General features: G+C 45.1%; 1 protein-coding gene across 2 annotated transcripts in view; it reads left to right on the top strand.

The window, feature by feature from the left end:
- The window catches only part of DTNB (dystrobrevin beta), a 425,808-nt gene that overhangs the window by 14,858 nt on the left and 383,187 nt on the right, over positions 1-27,763 (top strand). For both annotated transcript variants that reach the window (XR_003941631.1, XM_030198634.1), the window contains exons 2-4: positions 5,343-5,410; positions 15,126-15,206; positions 26,433-26,646. Coding sequence is in view for 1 of the 2 variants with exons in the window: in XM_030198634.1 (XP_030054494.1) it covers positions 5,344-5,410; positions 15,126-15,206; positions 26,433-26,646 (362 nt within the window). In the remaining variant the exon portion in view is untranslated. The remainder of the gene's footprint in view (positions 1-5,342; positions 5,411-15,125; positions 15,207-26,432; positions 26,647-27,763) is intronic.

Genomic DNA, 27,763 nt, shown 5'->3' with positions numbered 1-27,763 from the left:
CTCTCGATTGATGATCCTGCCGAGGGCGATGCCTCCTCTGTTAATCTTAGGATGGCGAGTACTAAGAAGCGTACTCGGGCCTTTCCTGTGCATGACTCCATCCAGGAGCTTATTTCAGCTCAGTGGTCTGACCCTGATGGGCCTTTGAAAGTGGCCAGGGTTATGGGTCAGCTTTACCCTCTGAGTGAGGATCACTTGGCCCTTTTTGGAATGCCTAAAGTGGACCCGTTGGTCACGGTGGTGACTAAAAAGACCACTCTCCCAGTTGAGGGAGGGTTGCCTTGAAATACATGCAGGACCGGCGGCTAGAATCCGCGCTGAAGCGGTCATTTGAAATATCGGGCCTTGCCTTAAGGGCGTCTATTTGCAGTTCCTAAGCAACCCGGGCCTGTCTTTCCTGGTTACAACAGGCGGTGGATCAGCCCGCGGATGGCGCGGGAACCCTCTCTGAGGTTGCCCTGCAGATGGAGTCGGCCCTGTCATTTTTGGCTGATGCCCTTTATGATCTGGTCAGAGCTTCGGCTAAGCAGATATCTGTGGCGGTTTCTGCCTGCCGCCTTCTTTGGCTGCAGCATTGGGCGGCTGACATGGCCTCTAAGCAAAGGCTGGTGAGGTTACCCTTTCGGGGCCTCCTGATATTTGGAGAGGAATTGGAGAAAATTGTTAAAGACCTAGGGGACTCTAAGCCCCAGCGGTTACCTGAGGATAGGCCGAGGCCTTCTTCCAGGGGTCTTGTGTTTCCTTCCTCTTCCAGACCTCGCTTCCGTGAAGCTCGCAGGTATCGCCCGGGGTGCTCTGCTGGGTTTTCTCAACGTGCCCGTTTTCAGCAGAGGAACTCCTTTTGCTCGGACAAATGCTCCGCAGCGGCCGGGTCATGGCCAGGAGTTCAGGGGTGTCCTCCACAATGATGGGACGCTGGTCCACTCCTCGATTCCTGCAGTAGGAGGACGTCTTTCCCTCTTTCTCGAGGAGTGGACCAAAATTACTTCGGATCAGTGGGTCCTGGACCTGATCAGAGAAGGTTACCGATTGGAATTCGGTGCCCCGGTGAGAGACGTGTTTTTGAAGTCCCGATGCGGCACTGCCGTCAAATGGGCGGTGGTAGAGGAGACCTTGCAAGTCTTGCTGCACCTCCCGCCGAACGCGACTGTGGCCGCTACTCCATTTATTTTGTGGTGCCTCGAAAAGACGGGTGTTTCAGACCGATCCTTGACTTATGGAGAATCAACGAGGCTCTAAGAGTGCGTCATTTTCGCATGGAAACCCTGCACTCCATCATTGTGGCGGTACAGCCAGGAGAGTTTCTCAAATCTCTGGACCTAAAAGAAGTGTATTTGCACATTCCTATTTGGCCCCCACATCAGCGGTTTCTCCGGTTTGCGGTGTTGGGACAACATTTCCAGTTTCAGGCCTGCCTTTTGGCCTAGCCACAGCTCCCCGTACCTTTTCCAAGGTAATGGTGGTGGTAGCTGCCTATCTCAGTCGAGAGGGTATCAGAGTTCACCCTTATCTTGACGACTGGCTCATCAGAGCGGATTCGGCAGACGAAGGTCGTCTTGTCACAGCCAGAGTGGTTACAGTCCTGCAGACTCTAGGCTGGGTGGTCAATATACCCAAAAGTCACCTGATCCCCTCTCAGTCTCTCGAGTATTTGGGGGTCCGGTTCGACACGGCCTCGGGGTTTGTCTTTCTCCCCGACCACAGGCAGTGCAAGCTTCAGAATCAGGTCCGTCTGCTCCTGTGGATGCCTCGCCCTCGAGCTTGGGACTTTGTCCAGCTGCTGGGGTCGATGGCGGCCACCTTGGAGGTGGTTCCATGGGCAAGAGTGCATATGAGGCCAATGCAGATTGCCCTGCTCCAACAATGGTCTCTGATTTCCCAGGAATATTAACGCAGACTAACGTGGCTTGGCTCAGTATGGATTGGTGGCTCTCCGACAGGATGTTGCGTCAAGGAATGCCGCTCGCGCTTCCTTCTTGGTGCCTGGTGATAACGGATGCCAGCCTTTTGGGCTGGGGAACGCATTGCCAGGGACGCTATGCTCAGGGTCAGTGGATACCCGTGGAAGCGGGGTGGTCCATCAATCGCTTGGAACTGAGAGCGATATTCCAGGCTTTTATGGCCTTCCACAGGACTCTGAAGGGGCTTGCTGTCTGGGTTCTGTCAGACAGCACGACAGCGGTGGCATACATAAATCGTGAGGGCAGCACTCAGTGCAGGGCCATGGCCGCGGAGGCCGCTCAGATTTGCCACTGGGCCGAGCTCCACCTGCAGCTTCTGTCAGCAGCTCACATAGCAGGTCAGAGCAACGTGCAAGCCGATTTTCTTAGCAGGCATCAAATCGACCCGGTGGAATGGGAACTGGCAGAAGAAGTTTTTCTTCAGATTTGTGCCAAATGGGGGACTCCCGGAATGGATCTAATGGTGTCAAGTGCAAATGCCAAAGTCCCTCTCTTTTTCAGCAGAAGGAGAGATCCTCGCTCGGCGGGGTTGGATGCACTTGCTCAACCCTGGCCCTCGGGCCTCCTGTATGTTTTCCCTCCCTGGCCCTTGATAGGACGAGTCCTCCTGCAGATTCGACTACACCGGGGATTGGTGATTCTCATCGCTCCGGACTGGCCAAGGCGTCCGTGGTATGCGGATCTCCGTCAGATGATGGTGGAGGCTCCATTTTCTTTGCCTCTGTTGCTGAACCTGTTGGTTCAAGGTCCAGTGTCTATGGAGGATCCCTGCCGATTTGGTCTTATGGCCTGGCTCTTGAGAGGGCGCAATTGAGAGATAAGGGCTACTCTAACAAGGTCATCTCCACTCTCTTGCAGGCCTGCAAGCGGTCTACCTCTGCAGCTTATGCTCAGATCTGGCGCAAGTTTGAGGCGTGGTGTGTTTCAAATGCGATCACACCCATGCGGGCTACAGTCTCGCCGGTGATGGACTTTTTGCAGGATGGTTTACAAAATGGTCTGGCTTACAATTTCCTGCGGGTTTAAGTGGCAGCATTGGCATGCTTTCGAGGGAAAGTCTCGGGCTTATCCCTTGCTGCTCATCCGGACATTGCCCGATTTCTCAGAGGGGTGCTTCTCCTGTGCAGTCGCCTTGTCCAGCCTGGAACCTGGGGCTGGTGTTGAAGGCTCTCCAGTGTTCGCCTTTCGAGCTGCTTAAGCGAGCTTCGGAGAAGTTTGTGGCTCTCAAGACAGTCTTTTTGGTGGCCATGACATCGGCTAGACGCGTGTCTGAGCTTCAGGTGCTGTCCTGTCGGGACCCTTTTCTACAGTTCTCGGAGTCCGGAGTAACGGTACGTGCAGTACCTTCCTTCCTGCCTAAAGTGGTCTCAGCGTTTCACCTGAACGAGCCCATTTTTCTTCCTTGCTTTTCTAGGGAAGATTTTCCGGATTCCTTTGGACAATTACATCTTTTGGATGTCCGCAGGGCTCTGTTGCAGTATCTACAGATGTGAAATGACTTCAGGACTTCTGATCACATTTTTGTATTGTTGTCAGGTCTTCGACGCGGGTGTGCGGCGTCTAAGGCCACTATAGCCCGTTGGCTCAAGGAAGTAATTTTTTCTGCATATCTGCTTTCAGGACGGTCTCCGCCTGAAGCGTTTAGGGCGCATTCCACGAGAGCGATTTGCTCCTCGTAGGCTGAAACGGGCGCACTCTCTCTTCAAGAGATCTGTAGTGCGGCTACTTGGGCTCCTCAGCTCTCATTTGTCCGGCATTACAGGCTGGATGTTGCAGCGAAGCAGGACGCGCATTTTGGAGCGCAAGTGCTTGCTCGCGGAGTGGCCTGTTCCCACCCTAAGTAGGGAGTGCTTTTGTATATCCCATCAGTTTATGGATTCATCTGCTGCTGATGACAAGGAAAGGGAAAATTAGGTTCTTACCTTGGTAATTTTCTTTCCTTTAGTCACAGCAGATGAATCCATGATCCCTCCCTGTCTGACTTGTTTTTTGTTAAGATCTTTCATGCAGATATTGTATCTCATCAGGAGGAGTTGAAGACCAGCTCTCAGAGCTTCTACATGCTGTTCTATTGCAGGAGGTTGAGTTCGTCCCTCCTTTGTGTGGTTATTGCTCTGGTTCTGGAGTGTTTGTTCGCTGTGAGGAAAGTTTATGTTATTCTACCTTTATGATTCACTGTGCTTTGGAAATTTCAAATACTGAAGGCAGATGGGGCTAGCTGTCCAAGGGTCACTGTGGTTCTTCAGTGTTCTCTATCTCCACCTGCTGGTAGGCGGATACAACCCATCAGTTAATGGATTCATCTGCTGTGACTAAAGGAAAGAAAAAATTACCAAGGTAAGAACCTAATTTTCCCATCCTGTAGGAATCCGTATCTCTCCACTACAGAAGATGTTGTTGCTATCAGGATGGTAGCTTTTGTTCCTCTCCAAGGAATCTCGCCATTTAACCAGGTAATTTATTTCATGTCACTCTTGGAGGAACAAGATGCTTCTGGAGAATTCACAGATCGGATGTCTGCAGGGTTCTGTAGTATCTGAAGGTCACTAAACCATTTTGAAAATCTGATAGACTTTTATTGTTTTTTCATGGCCCACAGAAAGGCCAAGTGGCGTTGAAATCTTCCATTGCGCATTGGAAGGAAATGACAATTGAAAGAGCTTACATTTTGAGATGTAAAGTGGTGGATGTGGGCTTTGCATATACTCCTCCTGAGTTCAGACCATGTCTTGGGTAGAAGCCCAGTGGTAATTCCAGAGGAAATTTTGTAGGGTGGGAGACATGGCATTTGGCAAAGTGGTAATATGGGGGCCTTGCTTTTCCCTACCCACTAAAGTACTGCTCTTGTACATCCGATTTGTCTGGACTGGTGTGGTAGGATGAAAAGTAAAGTGAAATTTATTCATACCTGTTACTTTCCTTGAATCCTGCCACACCAGTCCAGGGCCCCACAGCTGTCGGAATTCTAGGTGTTGTCTGTCTCCGGACTGCCCTGAAGAGTGGTGATGTACCATTGTAAATAGTTTAAAGGTTTGTAACAGAATGTTCTGCTTTTGGTTTCTGTAGTGGGTCCCCATGAGTTCAGTATGAGTTTCTTGGATCTGCTTTTGTAATAGCATACAGAATTCTACAGCCCTTATACTGATGATGATACTGATCTGATTCAGTATCTTTATCTTCAAATGCTCATCAGGAAGGGACACAACCCACTTGTCTGGACATGTGTAGCAGGATTCAAGGAAATGAAATCAACAGATATGAATAACTTTCATAATTTGCTCTAATCAGCAGAAGGTTGTGTAGTGCTAGGGATGTTTGTATTTGTTTGATATGTCCTTGAAAATACTTTATGCTTTTCTTTTTCCTTTTGGATTTCATCAGAATGATTGATGAGAGCGGGAAAAGGAGGACGATTATGGTTGAGAAGCGACAGCTGTTTATGGAGATGAGTAAGTATTTTGGAATTGAGTACAGGTTGCATATAGATGAGTAGCAGTTGCTTAAAAAATCTGGTGTAGTGTGAACAAAAGAAAAAGAAAACCAACTTTAAAGAAAATAGTTATCAAAATAAGCATTAAGTCTTGATTACAGTAATATAGTATGGATGAACCTACCCCAAGCTACTTTAAAATTCTTTTGCTTGCTTTTTGCCCCTGCTTTGGCTTTTCATGTGTCTATCTGATATATTTGCTTATGTTGTAAAATTTCAAGTTATAATGTATTGTGTTACATGTTTGAGCTTTTATTTTATGTAAATAATTTTGATGGTTTTGCCTAAAGCAATTAATCAAATAAATGCAACCTTGGTAAGGTTACTCTACTGTGCCTATTTGATCATACCTCTCCTTTGCTCATCTGACATTACTGGTTAACTGTGCAATATTGCTATCAATTTAAAATACTTCCTATAATTCACAAGACACTTCATTCAGATACTCTCCTTTATCTTCTCAAATATGTCCTTATAAACCCATTCATCACCTTTGTTCTTTTAGTAAACTGCTTATTTCACTCCCTGGACCAGCCCTTGCTCATCTGGAAGAACACGCATCATTTGGCTTTTCTTTTTTCTTGATCTACATCTGTAGAATTCTCTTCCTTCTGAGGTCCACATCTATGGAATTCTCTTCCTTGTGAGTTAAGCGCAGACCCCATATTTACCAAGTTTAAGACTTGTTTGTTTACAGAGGCTTTTTTTCCCTAAATGAACGCTCCATGTGTATAAATTAATATGTGTGTGTGTATTTAGGATTTATTTGCCTCCTTTTTGAAAGAATTCACTCAAGGTAGTGCACTGTAAGAATAAATTAAAAAAAATATATATAAATACTAGTAAAAAAGGCCTGTTTCTCACACAAATGAAATGGGCGCTAGCAAAGTTATCATGTAATGGCGATTATGTTTTTAAGGGAACTGTTAGGAGAAATGTTCTGTCATGATAAGTAATAATTGGGAAGGGTGTATAATGAGTAATATGCTTCAGGGGTATGAGATACGGAGTGTTTTATCTATGTTTTTTTTTTGTTTTAATTTTTTTTGTGATTTTTATTTATAGTATTTTTTAAAAGATAGAGTACGCAGACTCCATCCATGTCCAGCATTTCTCCTCTCTTCCCTCCCCTCAAACCATGTCCAGCTTTTCTCCTCTCTTCCCTCCCCTCCATCCGTGTGCATCTCCTTCCTGACTTTCCTCCCCTTCATCCATCCATGTCCAGCAACTCTCCATTCTCCCCTGCCCTCTCCTCCATCCACCCATATCCAGCAAATTTCCTCTCTCCCCTGCCCCCATTCATGCATCCATGTCCAGCAATTCTCCTCTCTCCCCTGCCCTCCACTCTATCCATCCATGTCCAGCAACTCTCCATTCTCCCCTGCCCTCTCCTCCATCCATCCATGTCCAGCAAATTTGCTGTCTCCCCTGCCCCCTCCATCCATCCATGTCCAGCAATTCTCCTCTCTCCCCTGCCTTCCCCTCCTGTCCTGTCCAGCGATCTCTTCTCTCCCCCTTCCCTCCTGTCCTGTCCAGCCATCTGTTCTCTCCCCCTGCTCTCCTCTCCAATTCCAGCCATCTCTTCTCTCCCCCTGCCCTCCCATCCATGTCCAGCAATTCTCCCTGCCCTCCCTCAGCTCTCTGACAGCCCTCCTCTCCGTTCATTCCCCCCCCCACCTGCATGTTTAACCCTTTTACTTTCAGGCGCAGCGACAGCAGTGAATGACAACACAGCTTCTTCCTTCCCTCACATTGAGGGGCATAATTGAACGAAAACGTCTATCTCCATGGGCGTTTATCTCCAAGAACGGGTCCGTGAAGGGGCGGACCGAACCGTATTTTCACAAAAAATAGACGTCCATGTTTTATTCGACAATTTGGGAGCTGGGCGTTTTTGTTTTTCAGCGATAATGGAAAATGAAAGCGCCCAGCTCAAAAATGAATAAATCCAAGGCATTTGTTCGTGGGAGGGGCCAGGATTCGTAGTGCTCTGCTCCCCCTCACATGCCAGGACACCAACCGGGCACCCTAGGGGGCACTTTTACAAAAACAAAAAAAAAGGTTAAAGAGCTCCCAGGTGCATAGCACCCTTCCCTTGTGTGTTGAGCCGCCCAAATCCCCCTCAAAACCCACTGCCCACAAGTCTACACCATTACTATAACCCTAAGGGGTAAAGGGGGGCACCTACATGTGGGTACAGTGGGTTTGGGGGGCGGTTTGGAGGGCTCCCATTTACCAGCACAAGTATAACAGGTGGGGGGATGGGCCTGGGTCCACCTGCCTGAAGTCCACTGCACCCCCTAATAACTTTTCCAGTGACCTGCATACTGCTGCCAGGGAGGTGGGTATGACATTTGAGGGTGAAAATAAAAAGTTGTGAAACGGCATATTTTGTGATGGGAGGGGGTTTGTGACCACTGGGGGAGTCAGGGGAGGTCATCCCTGATTCCCTCTAGTGGTCATCTGGTCATTTAGGGCACTTTTTGGGGCCTTATTCGTGGAAAAACAGGGTCCAGGAAAAGTGCCTTAAATTCTCGCTAAAAACGCATATTTTTTTTCCATTATCGGCGAAAGGCGCCCATCTCTGATCGGCCGATAACCACGCCCCAGTTCCGCCTTCGACATGCCCCCATCAACTTTGTCCGCATCCGCGATGGAGTGCAGTTGAAAACGTCCAAATTCGGCTTTCGATTATACCGCTTTATTCATTTTTGTGAGATAAACGTCTATCTCCCGATTTGGGTCACTATATAGGCGTTTTTCTCTTTCGATTATAAGCAGGATAGTGTCCTGCCCTCACAGATACAGGAAATACATCATCGTAGAAGGCGGGACACTGTGAGGGACGTGAGAAGCTGGAGGCGAGCCCGCTGTGTTGTCCTCTTCACTGCCATCACTGTGCATGAAAGTAAAAGGGTTAAACACGCGCAAGGGGGGGGGGAGAGAGGAACGGAGACGAGGTTTGTCGATCGGGGAGCTGAGGGCGGGAAGGAGTGGAGGGACCGTCCGAGAGCTGCCTGGCTGCTGCGTTGCTGTGCCAGGCAGCCGTGCGTTTGGGGGGGCAGCGGCCAGGGGAAGGTCACAGTTGGACTGGGGAGTCTTAGCCTCCCCAAGCCTCTTATACAGGGCGCCTATGACTGTCCTCCCATCCCATCCATGTCCATCAATTTTCCTCTGCCCAGCCCTCCCCTTGCCTTCCTCCCTCCGTCCCCTCGATGTCCCACGATTCTCTCCTCTTGACATCATCTTGCCTCCAGCGTTCCCTTCCCCCTCATTGTTCCGCCCTTTGATGTCATTACATTTTGACGCGAGAGCAGGGCAATGAGTAGGAATGGATGTTACGAACCCAGGCATCCAGACGTATAATGTTGGCGTGCAAGTTATTACATAGGATATATATATATATACACACACACACACACATACACACACAGTGCACGTCAGATAAGCGCATGCTCTGTTTAACTGCATGCCGTACTTTTTTGGTGCCATCAATTTCTATGGGGATAAACTTTGGTTTAGCGCAACACTGATAAGTGCAAGATTCGCTTACATGCATGGTTTAAGATCGCTCCTCTGCAGGGAAGACTCCGCATAAGCGTGCACATGGAATATGGAAGCCGATTGGTGAGTGACAACCAACGAGATTTCAAATTTACCGCCCCTTTAACTGCCACAGGCAGTATAAGCGAAAGAATGTTGTTAGAGTGTACACTGGGGTCGTCGTTGTCACGGCGGAACTGTAAGACTTTAACACTGGCTGAATGAATAGAAGTTCTTAAAAAATTAGAAAACAACCAAAGTCAAGCATCTATTGCTAAAGAATATGGTGTCAATCCCAGTCAAATTTCACTTGTCTCGAAGCAGAAAGACCAGCTTCTGGAAGACTGGCAAAACAATACAAATCCACAATGGAAACGAAAACGTGCGGGAAAAGCTGAGGAGGTAGAAGATGCTCTTCTTCGGAGGTTTTCTCGAGTCAGGTCAGGAGCAGACAGTTTCCTGTCAGTGGTCCACTTCTTATGGAGAAAGCTAACCAGCTAGCTGAAAGTCTTGGACTAACTGAATTCAAAGCCACTGTTGGATGGTTGGAAAGATGGAAGGAGAGGAACAACATAAAATTCAAGAAACAGCATGCTGAGAAACAAGACGCTGATGACTTTGGTGCTGAAAATTGGGTTGTTTCAGTTCTTCCTACCATCTTGAATGAGTTTGCACCTCGTGACATTTTCAATGCTGATGAAAACGGTCTCTACTGGCAAGCGATTCCTGATGGAACACTTGTATTCAAACATGCCGAAACTACTGGAGGTAAAACATCAAAGGACCGACTGACGATCCTCCTTTGCTGCAATATGGATGGGAGTGAGAAGATGGAACCCCTCGTCATTGGAAAGAGCAAACAGCCCCGTTGGTTCAAGAAAGTTAAGCGACTTCCTGTGTCATACAAGGCTAACGCAAATTCATGGATGAGTGGGGAAATTTGGAAGCAGTGGCTAAAGAAGTTAGACAATAGAATGTGGGCACAAAGGCATCGGATTTTGTTTCTTTGTGATAATTGTGCTGCACACAAGGATGATGTCAGGCTGTCTATCATCAAGGTGGTCTTCCTGCCACCAAACACTACCTCTCTGATCCAACCTATGGATCAGGGCATAATAGCCAATTTCAAACATTGTCGGGCTCTTGTGCTACGTCATCTGATGAATGTTATGGATGACCAGACTGGCAAGGATAAACGTGCTGTTGAACTGGCTCGTAATCTATCACTGTTGGATTCCCTACATATGCAGAAAGAAGCCTGGAATCATGTTACACAGGCAACCATTGTGAACTGCTACAAGCAGGCAAGCTTTGTTAAGGATGTGGAGAGGAACGAAACAGAAGCAGCTGTTGCAAACATGTCAGATGAACAGGTTATTGACATCCCAGCTGGTGTTACTGAAGAGGAGTTTCATCACTATGTAGCTATAGTAGGTATTGAAGGCTCACAATCTAAGTTTGTGAGGCAGCGGAAGGTTATGTGACTTGCTCAAGATCACAAGGAGCCACAGTGGGGTTTGATCTTGGTTCCCCTGATTCTCAGCTAGCTGCATTAAACTTGCAAAATCAGAAGATGGATAACTCTGCTCTCTAAATCAGGTGCAGACAGCAACCTCTTTTTGTTGAACTCCATGAGTGGAACACAACCTCTTAATAATCATAGGAAATGACTTACAGGTAAATTGTCCTTCAGCATCCTTGGATGACAGCTTGAGTACAGCAGACATGTATCTTATCTGTTATTTTCTGTCCTGAAGATAAAAAACTGGAACCCTCTAGATCAGTGATGGCGAACCTTTCAGAGACTGAGTGCCCAAACAGCAACCCAAAATCTAATTATTTATCGCAAAGTGCCAACAGGGCAATTTAACCTCCCTCCCGGTTCCAGGGTCCCTCTTCCCTCCCTTGGAGTTCCAGGCCCCCTCCCTCCAAATTTTAAAAGTAATTTTACCTCGTCGGGGTTAGGGTGGCAGCAGTGGTAAAAAGCATGCAGGCTTGGCTCGGTGCTTAGTTCAGTTTTCTCTTCTCTCAGCTCCGGTCCCGCCCTCATTTCCTGTTTCCGCAAGGGCGGGACCGGAGCTGAGAGAGAGCGAGAAGGGAAAACTGAACTAAGCATCGAGCCGAGCCTGCATGCTGCCGCCCTAACCCTAACGAGGTAAAATAGATGACTTTTAAAATTCGGAGGGAGGGGGCCTGGAACTCGAAGGGAGGAGGGAACGAACTTCCGGTGGGTCTCTCCTCCGCTCCGATACAACTTTAAACTGCTAGCGCGATCGCACCAGCAGTTCATAGCGGCAGTACAACTCTGGCTGAAGCGACGGCGCGCATGCCAACAGAGAGGGCTCTGCGTGCCCTCTCTGGCACGCGTGCCATAGGTTCGCCATCATTGCTCTAGATAAACTAATCTGGCTAATCACCCCATTATCTTTTTAGACCTGACACTTGCTATGAAAAATATACATTTGAATCACATGAGTTGAAACAATCAGTCAGACCCTTAGATGTGCAAGTCCATAGCAAACAGAACGTCCATACAGTGACGCCATATTCAAATGTTCTGATGTAGCCAACCTCCTGTTTTTATGGCACTCAGTGGCCTTTGTAGCATACATCTCACTTTCTTTAATTTTTGAAGCACAAAGTGTAGAAAGCATATAGTTTCCAGGTATATTAAGTTGGACCTCTGTGACAAACTAAAGCTTTGGCCATATTTCTAAAATACTTGCTCATGTATACTTCTACTTGCTACTACATTTTCACTAGAGTCTGGGCCGTGAACAGGAAAAATGGGTTGCCCCCAGTCCATCCCTGGACCTTCCCAAACTGGAGAGCTGGCTATGCCCCTGGCATCTTCATAGTGTGAGATTCTAAGTGTTGGAATTGTCAAATACCTAGAGCTCTCTGTCTGGAATGATCTCACTGGCTTATATACTTTCAAAACAATAGACAAAAAAGAGTATTAGAATTCAATGCCTTATATATTAATAAAGTAATTTAAAGGAAATTCATTGCTCTATCAGAAGCCAGTGTAATTCCTTCAGAATTGGATTTACCTGCTGAAAACGGGACATCCCTGTCAAAAGACTGGCAACGGTGTTTTACACAGTTTGTAATGGTCTTAAACTAGTTTAAGGAAGTCCTAAGTAGGGTGAATTACAGTAGTCCAATTTAGAGAATGCTACAATAATTGAGAGCTTCTGGTCACTAAAAATTGGCGAATGCCAGGTGACAATCCATTTCTGGACATGGTTAGAGAAACTATAGATCTTATTAAAGACTGCTGTTCAACTTTGAAAGAGATAATCTTTTCTGTCACATGATCTTTTATCTACTTCTAGACAAATGAACACCACACAGTACAAAAGGAGATTTCTCTTTCGGAATATGAAGCTTTTTGCCTTATTCCAGGCAGCATCTGTGATCCCAAAGACAGCAATAAAGTAGATCAAGGCAAAGGGAAAGAAGACGGCAGAAGGAGTCCAGTCCCAACCAGTAGAAACTGTCTTCCTCTTTAACTCAAAATTCTGAAAATAGATGTCCATCACAAAATGGTGCTCTGCATACTACTAATATCAAATGGCTTTGTGCATAGGGAGGAGTGTAAGGTACAGCCCTTTTGCCAAAGGGTTTAAAAAGATTTGGATAATTCCTGGAAGAAAGTTCCATAAACTATTAAGGTAGACATGGGGAAACACTGCTTTTGTATTGTGGAGTCCTGCTACTTTTTGGGATCCATCTGGATCAAATATTCTTGGAAATAGGATGCTGGGTTAGATGGACCTTTTGGTTTGACCCAGTATGGCAATTCTTATGTTCTTCCTACAGACTCCTGCATCCTCAGTAAGTAAGGATGGATGTTGTCTTCACTTCTTATCCATCCCTCCTGTCTCTTCCATTCACTGAGCCACCAGCTGCCTAAGTTCAACCTTTTCAGGAGGTCAGAGCCATGAAGAGTTCAACCAGGGCTCTGCTCCAGGTGCTCCCCCCATTCTGAAGAAGTCAGGTGTACCATGTCCCTTTCTGTATCTAAGAGATCTTAATTTATTTGTTTGCAATGAGAAGTTCAGGATGAATTCCCTGGCAACTATCCTTCCTTTCCTCCTCAAAGGACACTAACTTTGAGCACTAGCCCTGAAGAATGCCTGTACTCAGCGGGGTGGAATGTGCCCGGAAGCCAACCTATCCCTATGAGACTGTGCTTGGCCACCATAGAATCTGCAGTTGGACTCATGTCAGAGAAATTCATTTGGGAATTAGGCAGAGTGGAGGAGTGGCCTAGTGGTTAGGGTGGTGGACTTTGGTCCTGGGGAACTGAGGAACTGAGTTTGATTCCCACTTCAGGCACAGGCAGCTCCTTGTGACTCTGGGCAAGTCACTTAACCCTCCATTGCCCCATGTAAGCCGCATTGAGCCTGCCATGAGTGGGAAAGCGCGGGGTACAAATGTAATAAAAATAATAGTATTGAGGAGTGCGTGGAGCTAATAGCCAAATATAGATTTGTGTTGCCTAAAGGAAAACTTGCCTGTTGCAGTTAGATTTACTGATTTAGGTGTCCTTTTACTAAGGCGTGCAGAAAAGTGGCTTGTGGTAGCGTAGGCACGGGTTTTGGGTGCGCGCAAATCCTTTTTTTAGCACACTTATAAAAGTTTTTTTTTTTTTTTTTTTTACGAAAATGGATGTGCGACAAAATCAAAATTGCCAAGCGTCCATTTTGGGTCTGAGACCTTACTGCCAGCCATTGACCTAGCGGTAAAGAATCCGGGCAGTAATGACCTACGTGCGTCCGTTATGCGAGACTGAAAATAAAATATATTTTTCAGACGCGCGAATGAAATTACTGCAAGAGCTACGTGGTAGTCCTGCAGTAACCCCATTTTGGCGCACGTTGAGGGTGTGTAGATGCTTATGCGGCTTAGTAAAACTTGAACTGGGTTTCACTTGTTGGGGCTTATCTTTCCAATGGGAATTTGCTGTTGGTGTTACCGACTGCATGAAGACCCAGGAGAAGCGGGTCTGGAGAGGAACCAGGACAAAGTGAGTGCAGGAAGGGGAGAGAGAGACTGGCAATGCTAGATGGTGGTGGTGATGGTAGAGGGGGAGACGACAGACAATGCTGGATGGTTGGGGGACAGGAGTGCCAGATTTAAAAAAACCCCAAAACAAAAACGCATTAAATGTGCTGCCTTATAGGATCAGTTTTTGCACTGTATTCTTCCTGTTCTCCTGCTTCTCTCTTGTTATGCATAGTGTTTCTAGTATTGCCGTGACCTCATAGGGGATTCTGTAGTTGTGCAGCCTATCAGTCTTCATGTGGGCATACCTCAAAAGACGCACTTAAAATATGAAACAGCTATAGAATCGAGGGTTATGGGAGGTGTCAGTCATGGCAGCCATTTTGGAGGCAGCCATTTTGGATAATGAGTCAACAGTGGCATTGTGCACTTCAGGTGCATCGATTAGGGTATATGGAGTAAGTTTGCATCATGATAAATAACATTGATTGCTGGCATATCACTGACATCAAATGACTTAAAAACAGATCTTCCATAGACACGAATAGGTCTTACCTTTCCTAACTGGGGAAAATAATGCGTCAAGGAATGTTGCTTAAATAGATTGTTAGTAATAAGGTGTTGGAGAAAAGGGGATAAGGACAATCCTTATTGCTCCTGGTTAAACCTGATGATCCATCTGTATTCATGGGAGTCTTGTAAAGTCTGATCTGTGCTGTATAGGGATCGGAATCCATTATGTGAAATCGGTGTAAAACTCCTATCTCTCTGCAAGTCATGATGCATCAACAAAAATGTCTAGGATACCAGTGTCTGAGCAGGTAGGAACACATATTGAATACTTTCTGGAAGAGCACCATAGCTTATCAGTTTGTTCTTTGATTAGGGAGAAGGGCCACTTTAGGGGGTCGTTTACAATGGCGCTCTAGCGGTTTTAGTGCGCGCTAAGTGCTGGAGACACCCATATATTACTATGGGTGTCTCTAGCATTTAACGCATACTTATTTTCAGCGTGCGCTAAAAACTCTAGCACGCCTTTGTAAAAGGACCCCTTAGAGGGATTTTTTTGATGAAGAATTAAAGCACCAATTTTATGTTATTCTTTTATGTTTTTAAAGGAGCTCAGAATTTTGATGTCATAAGACTTTCAACCTATCGGACAGCTTGCAAATTGAGATTTGTGCAAAAAAGATGTAACCGTAAGTTTTTCCTTTCCTGAATGGTTACAACATTTATGTTTTGTGTAAATGAAATTGACTGCTGCATTGAATTATGTATGTTATACACAAAATTTGTAAATAGGCTGGAAATTTATAAATGTAACAAATTTTTCCTGAAGGATGTGAATGATAGCAGAAAGACTAAATATGTGTAGATGCACAGCATCTAGAGGCCGACCGAGTTTCTGTTTTGGATTTGGCACTGAGATCATCCCGAAAGACTGAAAATGCCTATTCATTTTTGACTGAAACCAAAACTCCTCCCTTCCCCACGATTACTCCTGCCCCCTTCATGACACCAGTAGGCCCTCCTCAGGCGTACCTTAGGAAGCTCTGGTGGTCTAGTGGCCTCTTCAGGGTCAGGAATGAACTCCCCTTGTTCCTGCCCCATGCACTGCTCCAATGGAAATGGTTATTGAGACTGCTGTGGGAGACCCCGGCAACCATTTTGCGATTGGTACAACACGGGCAGGGGACTCGCTTCTGCTGGTTCCAACCCCAAAATGGCTGCTGGGACCTCTTGCAGCATTCTTGGCAGCCATTTCCGTTGGACCAACACTCGGGGTAGAAACGAGTGGGTTCGTTCCTGCCCCTGAAGAGACCATTCGACCACCTGGGAAGGTCCTACTGGTGTCAGAGGGGGCGGGGAGTAATTGCGGGGGGGGGGGGGGGGGAGTTTGCTTTTTTTGGTTAGGTGTGGGGTGGGGAGGCATTTTTGTTCAGTTTCTACCGAAACTGAGCGACCAATTTCAGTCGCAGATTCTGGGTTCGGTCGGGCTCTACCAGCAGCTGAATGCAACTCAACACAAAATTAAATTTGATTTTTTTTAAATTTATACTTTGCTTTTCCAGTAAAAAAGAAAAGTACTACTACTCAGTGTAGTTAATGGTGTATTGCCATTACAATACAATTCACATTAAAAAATAAAGGTAAATATAAAAATATTGCACAATTAATAGAAAACCAATAAATAGAAATTTAAACTGACACATATACAGTGGGGGAAATAAGTATTTGATCCCTTGCTGATTTTGTAAGTTTGCCCACTGACAAAGACATGAGCAGCCCATAATTGAAGGGTAGGTTATTGGTAACAGTGAGAGATAGCACATCACAAATTAAATCCGGAAAATCACATTGTGGAAAGTATATGAATTTATTTGCATTCTGCAGAGGGAAATAAGTATTTGATCCCCCACCAACCAGTAAGAGATCTGGCCCCTACAGACCAGGTAGATGCTCCAAATCAACTCGTTACCTGCATGACAGACAGCTGTCGGCAATGGTCACCTGTATGAAAGACACCTGTCCACAGACTCAGTGAATCAGTCAGACTCTAACCTCTACAAAATGGCCAAGAGCAAGGAGCTGTCTAAGGATGTCAGGGACAAGATCATACACCTGCACAAGGCTGGAATGGGCTACAAAACCATCAGTAAGACGCTGGGCGAGAAGGAGACAACTGTTGGTGCCATAGTAAGAAAATGGAAGAAGTACAAAATGACTGTCAATCGACAAAGATCTGGGGCTCCACGCAAAATCTCACCTCGTGGGGTATCCTTGATCATGAGGAAGGTTGAAATCAGCCTACAACTACAAGGGGGGAACTTGTCAATGATCTCAAGGCAGCTGGGACCACTGTCACCACGAAAACCATTGGTAACACATTACGACATAACGGATTGCAATCCTGCAGTGCCCGCAAGGTCCCCCTGCTCCGGAAGGCACATGTGACGGCCCGTCTGAAGTTTGCCAGTGAACACCTGGATGATGCCGAGAGTGATTGGGAGAAGGTGCTGTGGTCAGATGAGACAAAAATTGAGCTCTTTGGCATGAACTCAACTCGCCGTGTTTGGAGGAAGAGAAATGCTGCCTATGACCCAAAGAACACCGTCCCCACTGTCAAGCATGGAGGTGGAAATGTTATGTTTTGGGGGTGTTTCTCTGCTAAGGGCACAGGACTACTTCACCGCATCAATGGGAGAATGGATGGGGCCATGTACCGTACAATTCTGAGTGACAACCTCCTTCCCTCCGCCAGGGCCTTAAAAATGGGTCGTGGCTGGGTCTTCCAGCACGACAATGACCCAAAACATACAGCCAAGGCAACAAAGGAGTGGCTCAGGAAGAAGCACATTAGGGTCATGGAGTGGCCTAGCCAGTCACCAGACCTTAATCCCATTGAAAACTTATGGAGGGAGCTGAAGCTGCGAGTTGCCAAGCGACAGCCCAGAACTCTTAATGATTTAGAGATGATCTGCAAAGAGGAGTGGACCAAAATTCCTCCTGACATGTGTGCAAACCTCATCATCAACTACAGAAGACGTCTGACCGCTGTGCTTGCCAACAAGGGTTTTGCCACCAAGTATTAGGTCTTGTTTGCCAGAGGGATTAAATACTTATTTCCCTCTGCAGAATGCAAATAAATTCATATACTTTCCACAATGTGATTTTCCGGATTTAATTTGTGATGTGCTATCTCTCACTGTTACCAATAACCTACCCTTCAATTATGGGCTGCTCATGTCTTTGTCAGTGGGCAAACTTACAAAATCAGCAAGGGATCAAATACTTATTTCCCCCACTGTATTCAACTTTTACCAGAAAGGGTTACCAGAGTGAGTTACCAATCAAACATTAATTCCATCAAAAACATCTTCTGCACATCATTCCTACCTAAAATAACATGAATAAATCATGCTGTGCAATACAGTAAATTCCCACACCATGAAATCTCTTGTTAATCAAGGGCCAGCCACTTTCCCTTCAGGCCCGCCCACCCAACATCCCCTTACATGTCCTCCCCGCCGGCGCTGCCTCGGTCCCTGCATCATTCTTTTCTTCACCCGTCGTCGGCAGTGCTGCCATTCATTCACACAGGCAGCTCCACTCCCCTCTGCCGCGTCAATCCAGTGTCTGCTAATTTTGAAAGTGATAGGAGGCTGTCGGCTAATCTGGGTACATGCAGTATAGCTTCAGCTGTCAGACTTTCATAGCTGCTGTCTCCATATGGCTTGAATTGAATACTTCCTACTCTCGGTACCTTCGTGCATGGGCCATCTGCCATTGTTTCCTTACAGTCCCGTATCATAGCTTAGTTGTCAAGTATTTCATGGCTTGACTAGTGCCCACCCAATACAACCTGTTGGCCCACCCAAAAATTGCCTTCTGGCTACGCCACTGCTGCAACAACCTCTGAATCCCACTGCAGGGAAAGCAGAGGGTGCTGTGGGAAGTGAACTCTTGACAGTGTGTCTGGGTTGCTGCTGGTGTAGTGGAAACAGCGGCAGAGGAGAGAGGTGGTTTGTTATCGCCCTGCAGAGAGTAGGAGGGAACTCGGCTAAGAGACTGGGTAGGAAAGTTCAAAGGGGTCTCTTCCACCTGTAGTTTTCACCCTGCAGTGACATTCTCAAATATCCTTGGATTCTACATGGTCAACAATTGTCTTTACAGTTTATGATGATTTACAACAAAAGTCTAAATTTACCACTAAACTTTCTCAGCAGGAGCAATTACTAATTGTGTTCAGTCTGGAAACTGAATCTGTGTTGCAAAAGAGTTCTGTTTTAATTAAGGGAGACCTATTGCTAAATAACAAATAAGAATCTATGGAAAATCAAATACATCATAAGAGCCTTCATTTGATTCATTTTCTCAATAGAAATAGAACAAAATAAAACATGGAAAAGAAAATAAGATACATCATCTAAAGAAATGGTTTGGAAATACCTACTGGAAGTATTGTTTTCAGATTCCTCTCTACCTTCAGTTACTACTGCATATTATTTGCCTTTAAAACCTAAATCTGCTGTTCCTGGCATTTCAGTAGACTCTGTAGAATTAGTATTGGATCTCAAGGATATGAATTTAACTACTTTCTTTGAAACCTCAATAGAGCAACAGTCTACTCCTGCAGCTCTCTGTCTTTACAATCTGATCGGGACAATATCTTAAACATTTTCTTTGGATTGATGGAATCTGTTTTTTTGTGGTTTTAAAATCCGTATATTTCCTGATGTGCACACACTACTCAGAAGAAGAGACAGCAGTTCCTGTTACTTTTGATTTTAGGTATTGCAGATTGGAGCCGCATTCTTCCTTAAATATCCTTATAAATGCATAATGAAATATAGAGATGGAAAGTTTGTCTTTTTTGACCCCTCCTAATTGTCTATATTTCTTGCGGACAAGTTACAGTTGAGCACATTTATCCCTGGGTAGTTGGATGATTGTTCTGTACCTGGAAATGCTGCTATATATTTGAATGCCATATTGTGACCTATCCGCTATTTTCCTTTTTTGATTTTTTACCTTCCTTTAATTGCTGCGTAGTTCTATTGTTCCTCCCCTTTTGTGGAATTTTTTGGTATGGTTTTGTATTTTTTCTTCTCTTTTTCTTCTTGGTTTAGAAGTCTTTCTGTGTCTCAACTTACTTGCATGTTAAAGAATGTTGTTGTATAATTATTTGAAATTGCACAAATATTATTAAAAAAAAAAAAAAAAATTTCATTCATTAGGAGGCATTCTGTTCTTTATGCCAATCTCCAGATCAGTTAGCAAGGGATGCTGTAGCCCAGGGGTGGGCAACCTTGTTCCTCAAGGGCTATAACCCAGCCAGGATTTCCCCAGTGACTATGCAAATAGAGTTCATGCATACAGTAGAGGCAGTGCATGCAAATGGACCTCACACACATTGGTTGGGGAAATCCTGAAAACGTAACTGGGTTGTGGCCCTCGAGGACTGAAGTTGCCCACCTCTGCTCTAGCCCCTGTTCTTCTCTTAGAAAAAGTCCTGCACAAATTCTAATAGAGGCTCAGTATAGTGATTTCTCATAGCCCTACCAGTGAGTCCTGAAGAGGTGCTGAGAAGAGGACCTGCTGCGTGGAACAAAATTTCACTGATAAGTATTGGGAAATTACATTCAAACTTGGGTTTAAATAGGTAACTTCACTGTCTTTTTTTAAAAGTTACTCTGCTTATGTAGTAAAGTCAGTTTATATAACATAGGAAATCTTATATACCGTATCGACCAAAGGCTCTGCATGGTTTACATAAAAGGGGCTATGCTTATGGGGCTATGCTTGTAAAAGATCAAAATATACAGTAGTACATATTAAAAGAAAAATCCCAAATTTAATTATATTAATGAGGGAAAAGCCGAATATTCACTAATTTCCTGAATCTGAGATAATGAGTTTACAACCAAGTTTCTAATGGTAAAGAGTTGTATAAAGGAATTATTTCTTGGGTGAAAAGTCTCTTAAAAGTGACTGCCAACCTAGGTCCAGAAAAAAAGTGGTGTTTATTTACATGCAGTAGCCTAGTTGTAGACCTAGAAGTTTGGATCATGATTAATGACACAAGATAATCAGGGCAGAATCCATACAAGGTCTTGAAAGTCGGACATAAAATTTTAGTGTATTCTGGCCTGAATGGAGAGCCAGTAAAGAGCTGCAAGCAACAAAGTGACATGTTCATTCTTAGACTTGTAAAACAATAAGCGTGGAGCAGTATTCTGAAGTAATTGAAGTTTAGGTAGTGATTTAGAAGGTAATCCCAGATACAGAGAATTACAGTAGTCAATTCTTGAGAAGATGTGGGCCTGTACAATTTTTTTACACATCATTAAATGAAAAATAGGAACTTCCATAGCGTCCCACAGATCAATCCAGAGATGAGTGGGTTATGTCCCTCTACCAGCAGGTGGAGATAGAGAGAATGCCAGAACTCTGCCATAAAGGGTACTGTGCAGCATCCTCACTTTCAGTATTCTCTATCTCAGTAGGTAGATGGACATATATGCAGTTCTCTAGATTGAGACTTGCTCCTAGCCTGTTCCCACAGGATTAGTTGAGATTGGGGGTCGTGGTTGTGCTTGGCCAGTGCGGAGTACACCTTGTGGTACCAGGTCTCTCCCCTACCCCTTCTCTGCCTCCTGTCCCTGATGGCATTCCAGCACTGTGATCTTGTACTCCTGCCTCTAGGGGGCTTGGGGGGTGGGAGTGCTACATGAGCTGGGACTATGCTTGCAGTGCTTGATGCTCTTTCTCCATTGCTTCGACAAGAGCACAATGATACTGGGTGAATTTTCCCTGTTAATGTACCCAGGTGGCTGCTATTTACTTTTCTGTGGTAGTAGTTGTAGCCGACGCCGATGGGTCCCACTGCACGTTCTTCTTGGTTCCGGGCACTCTCTGTTTCCTTGGCTGGTCTGGGATGTCTTATGGAGTGCCCGGAGGGGGGGGGGGGGGGGGGGGGGGGTAGCGTTGCGTTTTTTGGCAGGTTTGGGAGCTGTTTGCTCTCCTGCAGCCGCCATATTGAATTGCTTGCTTTGGCTATGTAATTAAAAAAAAAAAAAAAAAGACAGAGAGAGCAGCCGGGCTCCGTGACCATATCTAGAGTGACCGGGTAGTTCCCGTTTAGCAGCAGCTCAGTCTCCTGTGGGTTTTTTTTCTGTGCACCACCATATGTGCTAGGGCCTTCAGTCAGTTTGCGCCCAAAAAAAATCATCAGGGACACCAAATTGTTTGGCGGAGGTTTTCCAGGTCATGGCTTCTGGACTTGCTTCCTGCCTTTTCCAGGGACGATTTTCTTTATATTTTGTGTCTTTCGTCTTGTGCTTTAACTTCCGCTGCTTTAAGGGCACTGTAGTCATGGACATTGGTAACAGTGCTGTTCAGCAAGTGACTACCTTTCTTAGCCGCGGCTTTCACAGTCTGTTTTTGAGCGGGTCGGCTTTTCGACGGGTTTGTTCTCTGTTTCCACATTTCCTACCCACTCGGTATTCCCCCTTTGGTCGGGGTGCTGGATTATTTTGCATTTTATTTTTGGATTTTACTTCTTTTGGACTCTTGGGCAGTTATCTTTTTTTAGCTGTGGATTTGCATCGCTTCCATTTTTGGTTTTACCAATAATAATGCGGTAGCATTGATTTCCCTGGGCACACAGCCCCTTGTGTTCATCTCCCAGCAGTTTTTAGCGGAATTTTGCTTCATTCCTCAGTACTGTTGACTTTGCCTCATGGGTCCCACATGAGATTTCCATTTCAGTGCTGGTTTCAGTCTTATGGGGGCCCCACCACAGCGTAAGGTCAGTGTTTTACTCACTGACTCGGTTTTAACTTTCTCTGTGATACAGTTTTCGGCTGCGTGGCATCAGTATCCTAATTTTCTTTGCTTTGTCTTTAAGACGAACACAAGTCTGTCAATGAGGCTGTCTCTTCCTATAATACTATTCTCTCCTCTGCTCTGGATACTCTCGCTCCTCTCATTCCCCGTTCTGTAAAACGTACCAAACCCCAACCTTGGCTGACCTCTAGAATCCGCTACCTACATTCCCGTGCCCGCTGTGCCGAATGCCTTTGGCTGAAATCCCGTGCCCATGCTGCGTTCATACATTTCAAATTCTTGCTGACCTCCTTCCAGTCTGCTCTTTTACTTGCCAAACAGGACTATTGCATCCAGTTGACAAATTCTCTTGGCTCAAACCCTCGTCGTCTCTTTGCCACACTGAACTCTCTCCTCAAAGTGCCTTCACCTCCAACCCCCTCTTCGCTTTCCCCCCAGACTCTGGCTGAGTTCTTTCATGATAAAGTTTACAAGATTAAACTTGAATTCTCAACCAGGTCACCTCCACCTCTCCTTCCCTTAGTCCATTCTCTCAACCCTCCAACCCCTGCCTCATTTTCTTCCTTTTCTGAAATCACTGAAGAGGACACATCTTCTTTCCTTCTCGAAACTAACTACCTGTTCCTCTGATCCTATTCCCACCTATCTACTTAACACTATCTCTCCTACTGTCATCCCGTTTATCTGTCATATCCTCAATCTTTCACTGTCCACTGCGACTGTTCCTGATGCCTTCAAACATGCCGTAGTCACACCACTCCTTAAAAAACCTTCATTGGACCCTACCTGTCCTTCCAACTATCGCCCCGTCTCCCTCCTCCCTTTCCTATCCAAGATACTTGAACGTGCTGTTCACCGCCGTTGCCTTGATGGTCTTTCATCTCAAGCTATTCTTGATCCACTTCAATCTGGCTTTCGCCCCCTTCATTCAACTGAAACAACGCTTGCTAAAGTCTCCAATGATCTGTTCCTAGCCAGATCCAAAGGTCTCTATTTTATCCTCATCCTTCTCGATCTGTCTGCTGCTTTTGACAATGTTGATCACAGCCTGCTCCTTGATACGCTGTCCTCGTTTGGATTTCAGGGCTCTGTTCTTTCCTGGTTTTCTTCTTATCTCTCCCAGCGTACCTTTAGTGTATACTCTAGTGGATCCTCTTCTACTTCTATCCCACTGTCAGTTGGTGTACCTCCGGGATCTGTCCTGGGACCTCTTTTCTTCTCCATCTATACTTCTTCCCTTGGTACTCTGATCTCATCCCATGGTTTTCAGTATCATCTTTACGCTGATGACTCCCAGATCTACCTCTCCACACCAGAAATCTCAACCGAAACCCAGGCCAAAGTATCAGCCTGCCTGTCTGACACTGCTGCCTGGATGTCTCAGCGCCATCTGAAAGTAAACATGACCAAGACTGAGCTTCTTATCTTTCCCCCTAAACCAACCTCTCCTCCTCCCCCATTCTCTATTCCTTATCTTAACGCTCTTATCCTTCTTGTCTCATCAGCTCGTAACCTTGGGGTCATCTTCTCCCTCTCCTTCTCTGCACATATTCAACAGACTGCTAAAACCTATCATTTCTTTCTCTATAGTATCAGCAAAATTCGCCCTTTCCTTTCTGAGCACACTACCAGAACCCTCATCCACGCTCTTATCGCTTAGACTATTGCTTCTCACAGGTCTCCCACTTAGCCATCTCTCTCCTCTTCAATCTGTTCAAAATTCTGCTGCACGACTAATATTCCGCCAGGGTCGTTATGCTCATATTAGCCTTCTCCTCAAGTCACTTCACTGGCTTCCTATCCGTTTCCACATACAGTTCAAACTCCTCTTATTGACCTATAAGTGCATTCACTCTGCAGCTCCTCAGTACCTCTCCACTCTCATCTCTCCCTACATTCCTCCCCGGGAACTCTGTTCACTGGGTAAATCTCTCTTATCTGCACCCTTCTCCTCCACCGCTAACTCCAGACTCCGTTCCTTTTATCTTGTTGCACCATATGCCTGGAATGCATCTCTGGCCATCTTCAAATCTAAGCTAAAAGCCCACCTTTTTGATGCTGCTTTTAACTCCTAACCAGTCTTAATGCAGAAATAAAATGGATGACATTAGTTTGAATTGGGGATCTGTGACTGTTGGATCTGTGGTCAGGTGACTATAAGTATATACAGGAAAAATGCTGTCACCATCTTGACTGAGCAAAGCAGTGGAGTCAGCAAGTATATATTATTATATACTTGTTTAACTTAGCAGTCATTGTAAATGAGAAAAAATAGGAACAGAATTTTAATACAATCTTTTCCTCTTATGGGTTTTTCCTTGAAAAAGCATATAGTGAAACATTAACCATGTTGGAAAAATGACCCCCCCCCCCCCCCCCCCCCCCCGAGTGAACAAATGAGAGAGGATGCATTTATTGCAGATGAGTATCAAAGATATTTAGTTATAAGTTAAGCAAGAATTTCATTTGAAGCAATAAAGGACCGAAGATGAAGTGAGTGAGTAAAATCATGGTGATATGAGAGTATAAAAGCACCGCGTATTGTGGCTGAGGTCCAACAAATTATACAAGTTAAAAATTTAGCAGGTCAGGTCTCAGGGAGATGCAGCAGACTGGCAGGGCTAATGAGCAGTATTTTTTCAGTGTCTGCAGGCAGCACCAGCTCAGGTAGGACTCATAGGAGGGGTGGACACTGGACAGCACAGCGCACTGATAATTTTCGTTCTACAGTAAGAATTTTAGTTCTTCTACTCAGATCTATACATTTTTTTATTCTTAACCAATTTTTGTTCTGACAAAAAAGTTATATTTTTCGTTCTGATTCTCAAGAACTAATGACCTGAAATTTTCCTCATCGTTATTATCTTTAAGTAAAGTATCCCTGTTCTCAACCCCACAAAATACTCACCTGCACAAACTGCTGCCACGCCCAAAAACTACCACTGCAAATACTGTAACCTACAAATTACCTCACTACAACTATCTCAACACCTCTGTAACTGACCCTACCTTGCAAACTGCCCCACCCTCAAAAGCTACCTTCTTAAGCTTGTCCGAATCCCTACAAATTGCACCCTGCAACTTTAACACTATCCCATAAACTGCCCCGTTTTTGAATCTTCCTCGCAACTGCTGATCACACCTCGAAAACACACCCCCTGCAACTGCCTCACCAGCCTGCAAACAGCTCCCTCAAAAATTGCCCTCACAGTTGCCCTAGCCCCTTGCAAACTGCCACCCAAAAACTATTCCCCCCCACTACATCACAAAATGCCCCAGCCACAAAATCTTTCCCTGCAACTGTCACCCCTCATAAAGCATCCTTACCGTCACAAAACAGCCCCACCATCCTACAAACATTTACAACTGTAATATATTCCCCCTGCAACTGCCCTACCCCTTAAATCAAGTTCTTTACGACCCCATATACTGCCCCACCCCCAGTTACCCTCTTTGAAGTGCTGTACCCCCTAAAAATTGGCCAAACCCCCAAAACTACCCTGCTGCACCTGCCCTACAACCCTGCAAACTGCTCCACCCCTGTAAGCTACCCTGCAACTATCCTAACATCCTGTAAACTGCCCTAGCTACCTTGCACAGACACACTTTTCCACTTATAGTTTGCTTTGAATTCACAATATAGCTAGAGAAGGTGTGCCATGGCAGGAATACTTGGCCATTTTTGGTACTGAAATGGAAAGAATAACTGCTCATTATGGAAACTGTTATAAAATGAGAAAATTAACCAAAGAAAAAACATTGTGCATAGAGAATGAGCTGTTACAGCTTGGATGGCTGAGGCTTGGAAAACATATTCAGACCAGAGAAGGAGGTAATGGGTGTCTTTTTAGTTCTGTCAAGACTGTTGTTTGATTGGCTAAGCTAGATTGAAGAAGGAGGTTAAAAAAAAAATTCCAAGGTGTAGTAGGTGAAGGCTTATGTCACTAAAGTCCCAGTAGAGGCTGATTCAGTTTTGCACTGGAAGCTCAGAGGAGCAGGAAACTCTACCAGGCCAGCAAAATCTCTGTTACAGTCTATAGTGAATGCACAACACCTTATCTTCTTTCTTTTTCCAGTCCATCTTGTTGATATCTGGAACATGATTGAAGCATTCAGAGACAATGGCCTTAACACACTGGATCACAGCACTGAAATCAGTGTCTCTCGACTGGAAACAATCATCTCATCTATCTATTACCAGCTGAACAAACGGCTTCCATCTACTCACCAGATCAGTGTGGACCAGTCCATCAGCCTTCTACTCAATTTCATGATTGCTGCATACGACAGGCTAGTAACTATCAAATTATTTTTTGTATTTAGGTATAATTTGTTCATGGTTTAGTAAGAGCTTACTCTTTAACATGTCTGGAACTAGCATAGCATAGATATTACAAACAATGTAAAATCTTATTAAAATCTTGTTTTGTTGTCAGGTACATTAACAGAATAATTCCTTTTTATTCTGGCCAGATCAGTCCAGATGAGTAGGATTGTTGCTCCTGCTAGCAGATGAATACAGAGCAAAACTATTTGCTGGTGCAGCCTGGAAGCTAATCAGTATTGATTAAGCTGGGACTGATGCAGAAAGCTATGTGTTGATGGCTGAATGCACGGCTTCTATCGCAAAATTATCAGAAAAATATACCACTGTGATATATTAATCAATGACCATGTATGTTATTCGAGCAGAGATGAAGTTTAAGCCTTTGCTTAAAGTTTTTATTATTGTCAGGCTTTTAATATTGTTAGTGTTTCAGATGTACGGATCTTCTGAATGTACTGTAATTGGAAAGATTTTTAGACAGTGAAAGTGATTTCTTGATATGGTTGTGGTTAGGTCTTTCCTGTCTGCTTATTTGGAGTTCCTTTCCACTTATTAAATTTGTATTGTTATGTACTTTAATTGCAAACCACCTTGATCTGACAAAACTAAGCGGTAAACCAAATGTTTAATAAATCATAATCCACAACTCATTGTAAAAATTCCTTCTTGCCTTCAGTGTGTGAGTGGTGATTGCTGTACACACTGACAGGAAAGGGGATAAAAAGAAATCTCTGGTAGTCTAGTGGCCCATCAACCTGTTCTCCCTTGTCTCTGCCATGAAAAAAAAAATCCTTGGTAGTCTAGTGGCCCTCTTGTGTTCCCTTGATTCAGCTTCCCTGCCCCCACCATAAAAAAAAAAACAATTCTCCAGGGACAAGCAGGTCTTCGTATTCTCACACATGGGTGATGTCATCCAGTGGAGCCTGGTGCAGATGCTGACTAGCTAGAATAATCTAGCAGCATCCCACTGCACATGCATGGGTGCCTTCCTGCCCGATGCGCAAGCACAGGTCCCTCTGTCTTTTTCCGTGGAGCTAAGAGGAAGTCTCAGTCTCTTCTTATCACGGCACAACTTTTTAA

This window comes from Microcaecilia unicolor, chromosome 3 (genome assembly GCF_901765095.1).
Source record: "Microcaecilia unicolor chromosome 3, aMicUni1.1, whole genome shotgun sequence".
Taxonomy (NCBI): domain Eukaryota; kingdom Metazoa; phylum Chordata; class Amphibia; order Gymnophiona; family Siphonopidae; genus Microcaecilia; species Microcaecilia unicolor.
Note: the sequence above shows the minus strand (reverse complement) of the source record. Positions and strands in the feature narration are given on the sequence as shown.